General features: G+C 43.3%; 1 protein-coding gene across 1 annotated transcript in view; it reads left to right on the top strand.

Moving 5' to 3' along the window:
* Positions 1–14,467, top strand: part of Adcy2 (adenylate cyclase 2) — a 410,506-nt gene that overhangs the window by 394,444 nt on the left and 1,595 nt on the right. The window contains exons 23-24 of the mRNA XM_032894822.1: positions 5,322–5,436; positions 11,304–11,428. Of these exons, the coding sequence (XP_032750713.1) occupies positions 5,322–5,436; positions 11,304–11,428 (240 nt within the window). The remainder of the gene's footprint in view (positions 1–5,321; positions 5,437–11,303; positions 11,429–14,467) is intronic.

Here is a 14,467-nt window from a genome sequence, read left to right as displayed (position 1 = left end):
TGAAAGCAGTGCTAAGAGGAAAATTTATAGCTCTGAGTGCCTACAAAAGGAAACAGGAGAAAGCATACATCAGCAGCTTGACAGCACACCTAAAAGCTCTAGAACAAAAGGAAGCAAATACACCCAAGAAAAGTAGAAGGCAGGAAACAATCAAACTCAGGGCTAAAATCAACAAGTAGAAACAAAAAGGACTATACAAAGAATCAACAAAACAAGGAGCTGGTTGTTTGAGAAAATCAACAAGATAGATAAACCATTAGCCAGACTAACCAGAGTGCACAGTTAGTGTTTCCAAATTAACAAAATCAGAAACAAAAAAGGAGACATAAAAACATAATCCAAGAAAATTCATCAAATCATCAGATCATATTTCAAAAACCTATATTCAACAAAACTGGAAAATCTGGAGGACATGGACAATTTTCTAGACAAATACCAGGTACCAAAGTTAAATCAAGGTAAGATAAACAATCCCATAACTCCTAAAGAAATAGAAGCAGTTATTAAAAGTCTCCCAACCAAAAAGAGCTCAGGACCAGATTACTTTAGTGCAGAACTCTATCAGAACTTCATAGAAGGCCTCATACCAATACAGTCCAAACTGTTCCACAAAATAGAAACAAACAGAGCACTACCAAATTCCTTCTATGAAGCCACAATTACACTTATCCCTAAACCACACAAAGACCCAACAGAAAGAACATCAGACCAGTTTCCATTATGAGTATTGGCACAAAAACACTCAATAAAATGGTCGCAAACTGAATCCAAGAACACATAAAAATGATCATCCACCATGATCAAGTAGGCTTCAAACCAGGGATGCAAGGATGTTTCAATATATGGAAATCCATCAAGTAACCCACTGTATAAAAAACTCAAAGAAAAAAACCACATGATCATTTCATTAGATGCTAAGAAAGCATTTCACAAAATTCAACACCCCTTCATGATAAAAGTCCTGTAAAGATCAGGAATTCAAGGCCCATGCCTAAACAGTAAAAGTAATATACAACAAACCAGTACCTAACATTAAACTAAATGGAACGAAACTTGAGGCAATCCCACTAAAATCAGGCACGAGACAAGGCTGCCCACTCTCTCCCTACTTATTCAATATAGTACTCAAAGTCCTAGCCAGAGCAATCAGACAATGAAGGGAAGTCAAAGGGATAGAAATTGGAAACAACGAAGTCAAAATCTCACTATTTGCAAATGATATGATAGTATACTTAAGTGACCCCCAAAAGTTCCACCAGAGAACTCCTAAGTCTGATAAACAACTTCAGCAAAGTGTCTGGATATAAAATTAACTCAAACAAATCAGTAGCCTTCCTTTACTCAAAGGATAAACAGTCTGAGAAAGAAATTAGGGAAATGACACCCTTCACAATAGTCCCAAATAATATAAAATATCTCGGTGTGACTTTAACCAAGCAAGTGGAAAAATCTGTATTACAAGCACTTCAAGTCTCTGAAGAAAGAAATTGAAGAAGATCTTAGAAGATGGAAAGACCTCCCACGCTCATGGATTGGCAGGATTAATATAGTAAAAATGGCCATTTTGCCAAAAGTAAACTAGAGATTCAATGCAGTCCCCATCAAAATTCCAACTTAATTCTTCATAGAGTTAGAGCAGTTTGCAAATTCATTTGGAATAACAAAAAACCCAGGATAGCAAAAACTATCCTCAACAATAAAAGAAGCGGAATCACCATCCCTGACCTCAAGCAGTAGTACAGAGCAATGGTGATAAAAACTGTACGGTATTGGTACAGAGACAGGCAGATAGACCAGTGGAATAGAATTGAAGACCCAGAAATGAACCCACACACCTATGGTCACTTGATCTTTGACCAAGGAGCTAAAACCATACAATGGAAAAAAGATAGCATTTTCAACAAATGGTACTGGTTCAACTGGAGGTCAGCATGTAGAAGAATGCAAATCGACCCATGCTTATCACCCTGTACAAAGCTTAAGTCCAGGTGGATCAAGGACCTCTTCATCAAACTAGTAGAAGAAAATGTGGGGAAGAATCTCAAACACATGGACACTGGGGAAATTTTCCTGAACAAAACACCAGTGGCTTATGCTCTAAGATCAAGAATCAACAAATGGGACCTCATAAAACTGCAAAGCTTCTGTAAAGCAAAGTACACTGTCATTAGGACAAAACAGTAACCAACAGATTGGGAAAAGATCTTTACCAATCCTACATCTGATAGAGGGCTAATATTCAAAATATACAAAGAACTCAATCTCATAGGTAGCAATGAGTAGCCTAGTAAGAGCACCAGTGGAAGGGGAAGCCCTTGGTCCTGCCAAGACTGAACCCCCAGTGAACGTGATTGTTGGGGGGAGGGTGGTAATGGGAGGAGAATGGGGAGGGGAACACACATATAGAAGGGGAGGGGGAGGGGTTAGGAGGATGTTTGCCGGGAAACCGGGAAGGGGAATAACAATCGAAATGCAAATAAGAAATACTCAAGTTAATAAAGATGGAAAAAAAGTTTAAAAAAGATATATTAATCAGGTTGTCAGATAACTAATTTAAAACTATAATAAATGACAAGGAAAAAATGGAGTACAGTGCTAAACAAAGAATTCTCAGCTGAGGAATATCGAATGGCTGAGAAGCACCTAAAGAAATGCTCAACATCCTTAGTCATCAAGGAAATGCAAATCTAAACAACCCTGAGATTCCACCTCATACCACTCAGAATGGCTAAGATAAAAAACTCCAGGGACAACAGATGCTGGCAAGGATGTCAAAAAAGAGGAACACTCCTCTATTGTTGGTGGGATTGCAAACTGGTACTCTGGAAAGTACATCAATCTGGAGGTTCCTCAGAAAACTGGACATTCCATTACCTGAGGACCCAGCTATACCTCTCCTGGGCATATACCCAGAAGATACTCCAACATACAACAAAGAAACATGCTCCACTATGTTCATAGCAGCCTTATTTATAATAGCCAGAGGCTGTAAACAACCCAGATGCCCTTCAACAGAGGAATGGATACAGAAAATGTGGTACATCTACACAATGGAGTACTACTCAGCTATCAAAAACAATGACTTCATGAAATTCATAGGCAAATGAATTGAACTAGAAAATATCATCCTGAGTGAGGTAACCCAATCACAGAAAAACACACATGGTATGCACTCACTGATAAGTGGTTATTATCCCAAAAGCTTGAATTACCCAAGATACAATCCACAGACCACATGAAGCTCAAGATGAAGGATGACCAAAATGTGCATGTGTCAGTCCTTCTTAAAAATGGGAACAGACATATTCATAGCAGGGGATATGGAGATAAAGTTTGGAGTAGACACTGAAGGAACAGCCATTCAGAGCCTGCCCCACATGTGGCCCATATATATATATACAGCCACCAAAACTAGATAAGATTGATGAAGCTAAGAAATCCATGCTGACAGGAACTGGATATAGATCTCTCCTGAGAAATACAACCAGAGCATGTCAAATAGAGAGGCGAATGCTAGCAGCAAACCACTGAACTGAGAACGGAACCCCCGTTGGAGGAATTAGAGAAAGGATTGAAACAGCTGGAGTGGCTTGCAACCCCATAAAAACAACAGTGCTAACCACCCAGAGCTTCCAGGGACTAAATCACTACCCAAAGATTATACATGGACAGACCCTGGGCTCCCAACTGCATATGTAGCAGAGGATGGCCTTGTTGGGCACCAATGGAAGGAAAAGCCCATGGTCCTGCCAAGGTTGGACCCCCAGTATAGGGGAAAGTTGGGGGTGGTCAGAAGGGGTGGGTGGGGAGGGGAACACCCTTACAGAAAAAGGGGAGGGGAATAGGATAAAGGGCTTATATCCAGAAAACCGGAAAGGAAGTAACATTTGAAATGTAAAAAAAAAAAGTCCAATAAAAAAATGCCATTAGTACCAGTGGGTAGAGACAGCAATGCAAATAAACACTATGCAATGCCCAGGAATGCCTCAGAACACAGAGTTATCAGCTCAATCAATAGAGCTCAGGTGAGAACCTGCTTTGGTGAGGTATCTCTCCATTGTCTATATTGAACTGCTGCACCGATTCACCAAGTAGACCTCATGTCATTGTGTCCTTCCTATTGGCTGCTACCTTGGTTCTCTCCTCTTCTTGTTATCTTGAATGAAAGGTTTATGTCTGCTGTCTTCCTGTTCTACCTCACCTCTATAGAAGCTCAAAGAGTTGGTTTTCGTCTTCCTCATCTATGGAGAGGTACCCAAGGCCACAGGAAATGGTCTGTCATTTGGGATGAATAAGTTTGTTAAATACATATCCAGAAAAAGTAAAGGACACTTTGTATGAAGTGTTGTATGAAATGGCTTCATAAAACATTGAGTGAGTGAAGGGCAGGGTTCCCCTGTGTTAGTCTGCATGGGCTTATAACAGACACCACAACAGACACTGGTGACTCTCTGTTCTCATTGCCTTTTCATTCTGGAGCTAGAAGTTCAAAATTGAGTTGTTTCCAGGGCTACTTTCTCCTGAGGCATCTGTCCTGACTTGTAGATGGTAGCTCCTTCCTAAGTCCTCACATGGCATCCCTCTGTGCACATCTGATCTCAATCTACTCTTACAGGAGTGTCCATTCCGTAGTTTAAGGCTCAATCTAGTAACTTCATTAAATGATCTGTTTAAAGATTTATTTCCAAAGATATGAAATCACATTCTGCGTGTCTAAGGTTAGACTTCCACATAAGACTCTGCCTTCAGCATGCCCACCTTGAGTTCTGAATAGGCAAAGTAAGGAGGAGTGTGTTACCAGGGCTGAGCAGAGCTGCTGAGGGATAACAGCTGCCATGAGGGAATAGTGAGCCTACTCCAAATGATGAGAACCAACCTCCATCATCAAAGGAGGTCCTCTCATCTTCATGAAGCTCCCATCTGTCAACTGCAGCAGAACCCAGAGCAAGGCAAGCAGCAGGGGCCCCTTAGCTGAGCCAGCCTTGATAAGGTTGGGTATGTGGACAATGAGAATTTAGCTGCCCTCAAAGTTCATTGCTAATAGTGCCTTAAATGTACATCAGTGGAGATCTGAGGTGGCCCACATCTCTGAGCCATGGCGCTCTCTCCAGAAGATGCCTGTAATGCTAGGCTGATGCGTTCCAGTGGTTAATGCCATGCTTTAACCTCAATCATAGATTCAGGTAAAATTTTTCCTTGAGATGAGGTTTAACTCTCACAGAGGTGTGAGTCCTTCCTTCAGGATGGGCCCAGGCTCAGGACCAAGTGATGATGTCATTCTGTGGTTCTCACCCTGCATGCATGCCTTTGATCTCTTCCAGGAACCTGAGCGTCAGTACATGCACATAGGCACCATGGTGGAGTTTGCATATGCCCTGGTGGGAAAACTGGATGCCATTAATAAGCACTCCTTCAACGACTTCAAACTGCGAGTGGGTATGTTGTGCAAAGTTATCAGAGCAACCGCAAAGCTCTGGGAGGAGGAATAAAGCCTCAGGAAGGGTCTTAGTTAGGGTTTCATTGCTGCAAAGAGACACCATGGGCAAAGCAACTCTTATAAGAAAAACATTTATTTGGGTTGGCTTACAGGTTCAGAGGTTCAGTCCATTATCATGAAGGCAGGAAGCATGGCAGCATCTAGATAGGCGTGGTGCAGGAGGAGCTGAGTTCTACATCTTCACCCAAAGGAAGCCAGGAGCAGAGTATTGTTTTCCAGAACCCACTCACCCACTCCCGCCAGGGACACACCTACTCCAAACAGGGCCACACCTTCTAATAGTGCCTTTGGTCAAGCATATGCAAATCACCACAGTAATCAATGGAGACCCTGGTGCTGGCGAACCTAAGGAGTTAAAGGCACTAGTGCAGTGGGTCTGGCTGCATACGGAAGGGTATAGAGAAACTGTGAGCCCCAGAATCATTCTTGTGCAATTTGAAAAGAGACCGCTCCCTTTGGCTGAACTCTAAGAACAGAAGCATGGTTCATTAGATGGAGTTGGTGCTGTAACTTAGTCCCCAGAGCCTCCAGTCAGCCACAAGTCTACCTAGCACTCACTGTGCCTTGTGGATTGAAAGCTGCCATTGTTTGCTGTTACCAATGGCCAGCCATTAACTAGCTTTTCAACTTCTGCCAGAGATAGAGATGTCACTGAACAGTGCATCTTAGCATGAGGGCGGTGTATATACGACCAGCACTGGTTGGGGTTAGAAGCAGGCGATTCCTGACCATTCTCAGCTACATGACAGTTGAAGAACAGCCGAGGCTGTTAGACTCTGTCTCAGAAACCAAACACTAAAATCCAGTCCTGACTTCACAGGGTCACAGCCTTGAAGAACACAATATGTGTGTCCCAGGTAGTTTTTCCAATTTCCTTCCATCTTGGGGAGATGGTTAGCATTTTTCAAAAAGAATAATAACTTCAAATTTACTGAGGGAAAAAGAGACTTCTTGATTTCTGAGAACTTTTTTTTAACAAGCTTTAAGTTGATATTTAGCATGTTTCATGATGACTTGCCTTTTCCAAAGTCTTACTTTTAAAAAAAATCAGTGTTTGAAGCCATCAACTTAGCACACAGCTGGTTCGTAATATATGCATGGTGTCTGCAGGAATTTGTGATTTGTAAGAACTTCTTTGACAATTTTTTGTTTTCTTGGCAACACATTTTGCTTCTTCTGTTAGGCCACAGACAAGCAGTTCTTGTGTCAAGCTCCATCTGGGTGGTTTATAACTTTGTTTTTGCATACAGATCTCTACTTTGGGGGGGGTGAAAATATCTAGATATTTGAAGTTATTTTCTTCCTTCTCTATATGTGTGACCTGAATTCTAAAACTTCTCCTGATGACATAGGAGATGCTTTTCTTCACACACACTGTGGATAAGAGCATCCAGGCATTTGTGCTTTGTACATTGTTACTTCTCTATGGGTAAACCTTTATCTAGACTCTGAAAACACAGAAGTCAGGAAGGCAAGGGGACCAGGACTCTACCCTGCCAGTCAACCATCTACATCACGCAGTCTTTTTTTTTCTTTATACAGCTTCTTGACAGCCTGGAAAATGGTGTCCTCAGATCATGATGGTGCCACTTCACTTTGTTGCTATAATGGATACTTTTATTTTTTAAAAAATGGTTGGTGCAGCTCATAGTTTTTGCCACTGGTAGTGCAAGATCAAGTTGCTAATGGTCCATTTGGCCTCTGCTGTGGACCACATGGTTACATCACAGCATGGGGCAATGACATCATGGTCACTGTACATGTGAGAGGGATCACATTGCAAAGCAGGAGGCCAGAGAAGCTGGCAGATTAAACTTACTCTTTGCAACAGTCTGCATCCATGAGAGCTGAGCTAACCCTCACAGTGACATAATCACTAAGTTCGTCCTTTCAAAGACCCCATCACCTTAACATCCCCACCCGAACACTGAACTTCTGTGTGACCCAATACCATTTCCAAACATTGTACAGTTTCCATACATTGCGTGGTAAACCAGCCATATGTCATGAGATCAGGATGACTCTGTGTCTGCCTTAAGTGCTATATCCAGCGTGATCTCAGTGGTGGGAAAGGTAAGATTGTGGATTGGAGACACTCAGAACTTTCCTACATCTTCAAAAATCTGAAAGAGAAAAAAGCAGGCTCACCTAGAAAGGCCAAGAGGGCAACAATAAGCAGCAGCCTGCTGCAGACCTGGTGAAATCCACAAATGGTTAACTTCACGATCACCAAAAAAAGCCAAGCCCAACAAAGAGCAGTGAGCAAAATGGCCAGAAAGAGAGGATGCTGTGCAGAGAAACAGAAGCTCAGAAAATGCACAGGATCAGAGACTGAGCTCTGCAGAGTGTTAGACCACAGAGCTGCATGCTGCATTAAAGCACATAAGTTAGGCAGGACCTCAGTGCCTCCTAAAGTTGCTTGCTGGAGTGGTTAAGCAAAGGCATCCTGGCCTACAATTTGCAGTCAAGCATCTCTGCTGGAAGAAAAGAGACCCTGCGCTGTTGTATCTTTCAACCACACAGGACTTCCCTCTTCCACTGATAAAGTTAGGAAGCATGCAGTGAAACAGTGTGGACCCAGAAATGAGTGACAATGTGGTTTGAGGCCACAATGTGCTTGCTGCTTATTAGTCTTGGAGAAAACAATAATTGGTTTAAATGCAAACTTTCTGAATTATCATGAGTAGTAATGCCCTCCATCAGTGGATATTTGTTGAGTTCTTGCTTTCTTCTGATTATTCAGTAACTTACATCTCCCTAGTCAGCCTACACATGAGTTCTGTTGTCTGTTAACCTGATGTTTGAGTCGCCCTTGCCCAAGCCCTCAGGTGCCCCTAAGAGTTGCTCCTTGCCTGACTTCAGCACAGAATACCATCAAGTACCAGTTCACATGGGGATCATGGAATAAAATTAGCACAAAAAGCAATGGTTCCATAAAGAGCAAGATTCACTCTAGATGTAACCTTTTCTGCATGCCAGGCCATAGAATCAGAGATGTAAGTCATGCACACACACCATGCACCAAGTAGAGATAGCCTGTTGCCAGCCATAACCAGTTCAGGCCCCACCCATCCCCTAGAGATGCTGTCCAAACAGAAATCTATAAATAGCCAGAAGAAATGCTGGCGGGTGAGGGGTTAGAATCCCAGGCCAGAGACTGAAGGAAAGGCCATCCAGAGGCTGCCCCACCTGGGGATCCAACCCATCTGCAGCCAGGAAACCCAGTCACTATTGTTGATGCCAAGAAAAGTATTTGCTGACAGGAGCCTGATATGGGTGTCTCCTGAGGCTCTGCCAGAGCTTTACTGATACAGATGAGGATGCTTGCAGCTAACTATTGGACTGAGCACTGAGATCCCAATGGAGGATAACTTTTTCTAACGAGAAAGGACTGAAGGAGCAGAAGGGGTTTGAAACCCCATAGAAAGAACAATATCAACCAGACAGGCGCCCCCATTCCCCAACTCCCAGGGACTAAACCACCAACAAGAGAGTACACATGGAAGGACCCATAGCTCCAGCTGCTTATGTAGGAATGGCATTGTCTGGCATCAATAGGAGAAGCCCTTGGTCCTAAGAAAGGCTAGATTCCCCAATGTATGGGAATGCTGGGGTGTTGAAGTGGGAGTAGGCTGGTGGGAGGGGGAGCATCTTCATAGAAGCAGTGGGAGGGAAGATGGGAGAGGGGGGAACAGGGAAAGGGGATAAGACTTGAAATGTAAATACATAAAATATCCAATGGGGGAAAAAGAAAAGAAACTGTTTTAATAAAAATTAAGAAACTTTTCAAAACAAAAACAAACAAAAAAGAATCCCAGGCCAGCATCCTGGGTGCGCTGACCCTTGGGAAAGAGCTGGATGTCTACAGCAGAAGTTAGATTTTGCTGAGTATACCACAGAAACAAAGAGGAATGTATTCTTCATCACCTGCAGCATTTTATGGACTAGTATTTGGATTTTGTTTCTGAGCCTAGCTTTCCACTGTGAAAAAAATCTCTACCTAAAATCCATCAGTAGGCAGGTCTGCAGTCAGAATTCACATCTCTCAGAAAAGCCATTGTTAATACAGTTGTGCTAATGCTTCAGGTTGAGGACATTAAACATAGGAGAAATGTAGAAGGGTAGAGAGGTTATTGCTGTTCCAATAACCCTCCTCCAATCTACCCCCAAAATACTTAAGGGTCTGTTTGCTTGAACTGAGTTCTCCAGGCGAGAAATCAACATATACTTTGAAGTGGGCTGAGACAATGCCAGAGCTCCTGTCAGAGACACTGGTCTGACTCTTGACCCGCTGTCTTCTGATAGTAGGTGCTATCTCTATGACCAACACTTGGCAAGACACACACTAACCCCAGTCAACAATTAACCAGGGATCCCAGTTTCAGCTGATCAAGAAGGGACCTCAGCAGAATCACTGTCGTCCAGGATGCCTTATTTATCTGAGGAAGTAATGTAGAAAGCTTGCTTACTCCAAAACTCCCACAGATCCTTTGTGTCTCCGCCAGAACTGGGCTGAGGGCACAGTGAATTTATGTACATTTGTGTTTGGTCATCAGAGACTTGGGGCAAGGGGGCTTCCATCCCAGCAGGATGACATCCCTCACTCTGAGGAACAAAGGGCCAGAGGGCCCAGATCCAACAGAACCACAACCCAAGATACCTGGAGGTTGGCCAAGTGCATCTCCTCCTCACACAGGGCCTCCTCCAGCAGCTCCATTCTCCTACAATTCCAAGGATCACAAAATCCCCTCGGTGCTTCTAAATTCCAGTGTGTTGTATATGCTGTTCCAGTGATTCTTTTTTAAGCCGAAAATTTGAGTTCTGCCAGCCTCTTTTTTAGTTCATGTGTTAGTTGTTCTGTTATTTAGCACAGACCTAAGTAGCTTCTCTCTCTAGAAGTTCAGGGAGACACCAGGAATGCACTAGAAAACAGTGTATCCAAATCCATCACCATCCGGAACAAGTTCAGAAGCAGCACATCCATGCTGGTTAAAACCACATACACAGGTAGAGACAAGAGATGTGTTGTCAAGGAACCAAAAGCCACTCCTGGCTTGCACTCCATTTTCTGCCTCTATGATGGCACCTGCCTCTGATTCCTTACTCCACAAAACAATAATAGTGGCCTGACCCACCTCCTAGAGTTGTCGCCACTGTTAAAGGAGAGTTTGTGGGAAGAATGCATGAAGGGTAGTTATGGAAGTCGGAGATGCTGCATTAGCATGGCTGTGGTTGTCATGTGAGCAAAAGGAAGGGAAGATACACTGAGTTCATCCACTCGGGGTACACAGTTAAAACGTGAGTATTTGAAAGTGAGCATTAACTACACTCAGCATGATAGCTCACATCTCTGATATCAACCCTTAACAGTAGGATTTGAAGTTCAAAGTCAGTCTGAGCTACACCACAAAGCTCAATCTCCAAAAGGAAAACGGACAAGATGAAACTCACATAATCATGTACTCTGGACGAGTCTTATGGTGACTTCTCACCTGAGACTCCTTATCGACATCAAGAGAGCAATTTGTCGTAACACTGAGTGTTTCAAAGCCCACAGGTCTTATGATAGAGGAGGATCAACAGAATTACAAACAGGCTGAGCTCTAAATGGAACACTGACAGGCACAGGCACTGTAGCATCTTGAAATGATAGGGTTGGAACTGTTCTGGACTCTGAAGTCTTGTACTTCGTGAATTTGGTTGAGATTTGTTTAATATTGATGCGTCATGCATGATCTGAGGGCTTTCTGTCTTAAGGCAGTCACTGCGATTTGAATCTTGCTAACCAGGCTCTGACATGTTGCAGGTATCAACCATGGGCCTGTAATAGCTGGCGTCATAGGGGCTCAAAAGCCACAGTATGACATCTGGGGCAACACTGTCAACGTGGCCAGCAGAATGGACAGCACTGGGGTCCTGGACAAAATACAGGTAACTCAGTGTCTTCTCAGCCACCCTTGGTTCTCTTGGGAACTGCATTGATTATAATAGTGATGATGATGGTGGTGGTGATCAATAATACATTACAACAAAAATTTAAACAGGACAATTTAGAGTTTATTTAAACCCTTTTATAAGGAAAAAAATCTTAGTTTTTGCATTAACTGTTAGGAATGACACCAACCAGACTCTAATGATGAGAAGGCCATGGTCCTTCGAAAAACAAATCATCTGACCGGAAGAGACCTGGAAGGCCCAGAACCCTGAATGTGCTGAAGGGAAAATGCCCTCCTGTACTGAGAGCCCAGGAGGTGCCTTCTGAGCTATTATTCCCTTTTCTGACCCCATCACACATATAAGACTTTGCAGATGAGGTCTGCAGCTCCAAGCACAGGTATCCCTGACTTCCTGGAAGGAAAATGTAGAATTAGAAAAAAATTTGGGGGGTGGGGGGTGAGAGAACTGGAAGTAAGTCTGAGAGAAAGGGAAGAATAACATCCTAGTGAGATATCTCAAGAGCTCTAAGTGACCCCAAATCTCTACAGCCCACCCAAGGGAAAGATAATATCTGACAAATTAAAGCAACAACTGAAAAAAAATAAAATCATTTCATGTTAATATTCCCACTGCTCATTTAATCAATTTCAGCCATGGCTACAGCAACTCTAAAAGCACACTAATCACATTCTAGGGGAGGGGGGAAAGTATAAATTGCTATAAAGATAATTAGAAAAAAATCTGTTACAGGAAAGGTGATAGAATTCTTTCAGTTCTGTAGTTGAGCAGTGGTCAACCAGTCAAGACAAAACCTAGAAAGGAAGCTGCCCAGAAGGCAGCTGTGTCCCCTAGAGTTGATCTTTAGCTCATTTAATTCTGGGTTCCATGCACATGCTGAGCTATGTACTGTGTCTAGAGCAGGGAACATGTCAGTCACCCAGTGCCTTCACACTGTGGAACAGTGCTGCATTAGAGACAAGGGGTGCACCGTGGTCATCACAGGCAGTGGTGTCACAAATGTGACAGCATCATAAAACAGGGCATGTCTGGAACCACGACGGAAAGTGAGCTGACAGACCAGAAAGGGAAGTTGGTTCAAGGTCGCTCTCAAACAGTGGGGATCTTCCTCCTCACATCTCTACCTTGGCCTAGTCAAGGACTTCCTCTCTACCTACCCAGGCTGTTAGACAAATGTCACATCTGTTGTATATTCAGGGTCTCTTAGAACGTTATGGAGGGGGTACCCCAACAGCCACACCCAGTGATACCATTCATCAGGAATTATAATCTCTAGTTGTTGCCTGAACTCTCTGATGGCAATTGGAGATGGGGGGGTGACAGTAGACAGACGTAAAATAGGCAGTAAGAGACAGGGAGTGTGTTCATGTATTTAGCCATATGCCAGAAACATGATTGGTCCCATCTTGGCCAAAGACCAGATATACTGAAGTGTTTGGGTGTTCTGATCTCTAGTCTGTTTCCTAAATGATTTTAAGGTTACCTCTTCAATGAAGGGTTGGACTGTTACAGCACCTTTGTTCTTTAGAAGCTTTGGACCTGTGCTTTCTCTTTCCCAAGCAACACTAGAAATAGAAATGTCACTCAAATTATGGAATACAAAGGTCAAGGACTTTGTTCTAAATTCCGTCTCTAGCCTTGTATGGAGACCTGGCATCTGAAGCTACCCAAAAGGAGGGGGGAGGGATTGTCAATCCTTGATGAGGACATAGGCTTTTCCTTCCCAGAAGCTCTTTGAGCAGATGCTTGCAACCACTTGCAGAGAGCACGACAGTGCCAGTCTGACTGCTCTGCTCCATACCTTTTAGTTTTTCTTTTCTTTATCCCCCTGTTGAATATTGGCCTTTGGTGAGGCAATGAAGAAAGGTGTTATGAGGTCACTGAGGGGAAAGACGACAGAAGCTAGGTGTAGGCAGGGCCAGAGAGTGGCCCACAGAGGAGGAAGATAGTTTCTTGTAGTTTCAGGAAGAAAATGAATGACATGGGATAACATAGAAGGGAATATGGGAGGCTACTAGCCATCCTAATATTTGAAATAAGAAATAACATACAACAAAGGAAGACAAGTCTGCCTCTTAATATTTTTTATTTTTAATTGTGTGCATGAATATATGTTACCAATCACTGTGCAACATGTTAGTGTCTGTGTGACTCTGCAGGACTTCTGTACTAACACTCCATGTGATTCGTGCATCTCAGACAAGTGGAGCATCCACAGATGCTAGGGCAGATCTCTGTGGAGACTGAGAAGGTTGGCAGGCTGCTGCTTGTGCTGACTCAGACACTGGTGTGAGCACCAGGAAGGCTTCTTCCTAGTATGCAGCCTGCTCTCGCTCCAAATGAGATAGAAATGCAATCTTTTTATGATTGAAATTTTCATAAATCATTCTCTGCGTTTCATATTCCCTTTCTTTTGAAAACCCACAGAGTCCACCTCATGTCGCTACTATGTGCATGAGTATAAGGCCATCTACTGGTGCACAGTAGCCTCTCAGTAGCCATATACCTAAAGGAAACCAACTCTCCCTCCCCTAGCAGCCGTCGGTTGCCAGTGGCTCCTCAGCTAGGGATAAAACACCCTAGTTTCCTCTTCCATTCTGAATGCTGTGTGGCTTGCCCAACACAGATACTGCACATGCAGACACAGCACCGTCTCAGTCTTATATGAAGCTTCCCTCTTGTGTCCAGAGAACACTCCACTGTACTTATCCACTGCCTCTGGCCAGTACAGTCTTTCCATCCACTCCTCTCTGATGATCCCTGAACCTTGGGGGCAAGAGGTATGATACAGAGATACCATACAGAGCTGAGCAGTTCACAATCTCTTGTGCTCTGCATGCTGGCCAGTTTCCAGTCTCTGTTAAGTATCATTGAGTGAAAAAAGAAGCTTTTCTGATCAACATTGAGAGATCTATTAATTTACAGGTAGAGTCATAAGAGCTTAGGCTGGCAATTTATACCACATCCACTCTGCAGAACAGCAGTATTGTTGTCCCCTAGAGCTATGGCCTTTCC

Source organism: Rattus rattus, chromosome 2 (assembly GCF_011064425.1).
Source record: "Rattus rattus isolate New Zealand chromosome 2, Rrattus_CSIRO_v1, whole genome shotgun sequence".
In the NCBI taxonomy this organism is placed as follows: Eukaryota; Metazoa; Chordata; class Mammalia; order Rodentia; family Muridae; genus Rattus; species Rattus rattus.
The sequence above is the reverse complement of the archived record's forward strand: the minus strand, read 5'-3'. Positions and strand labels throughout refer to the sequence as shown.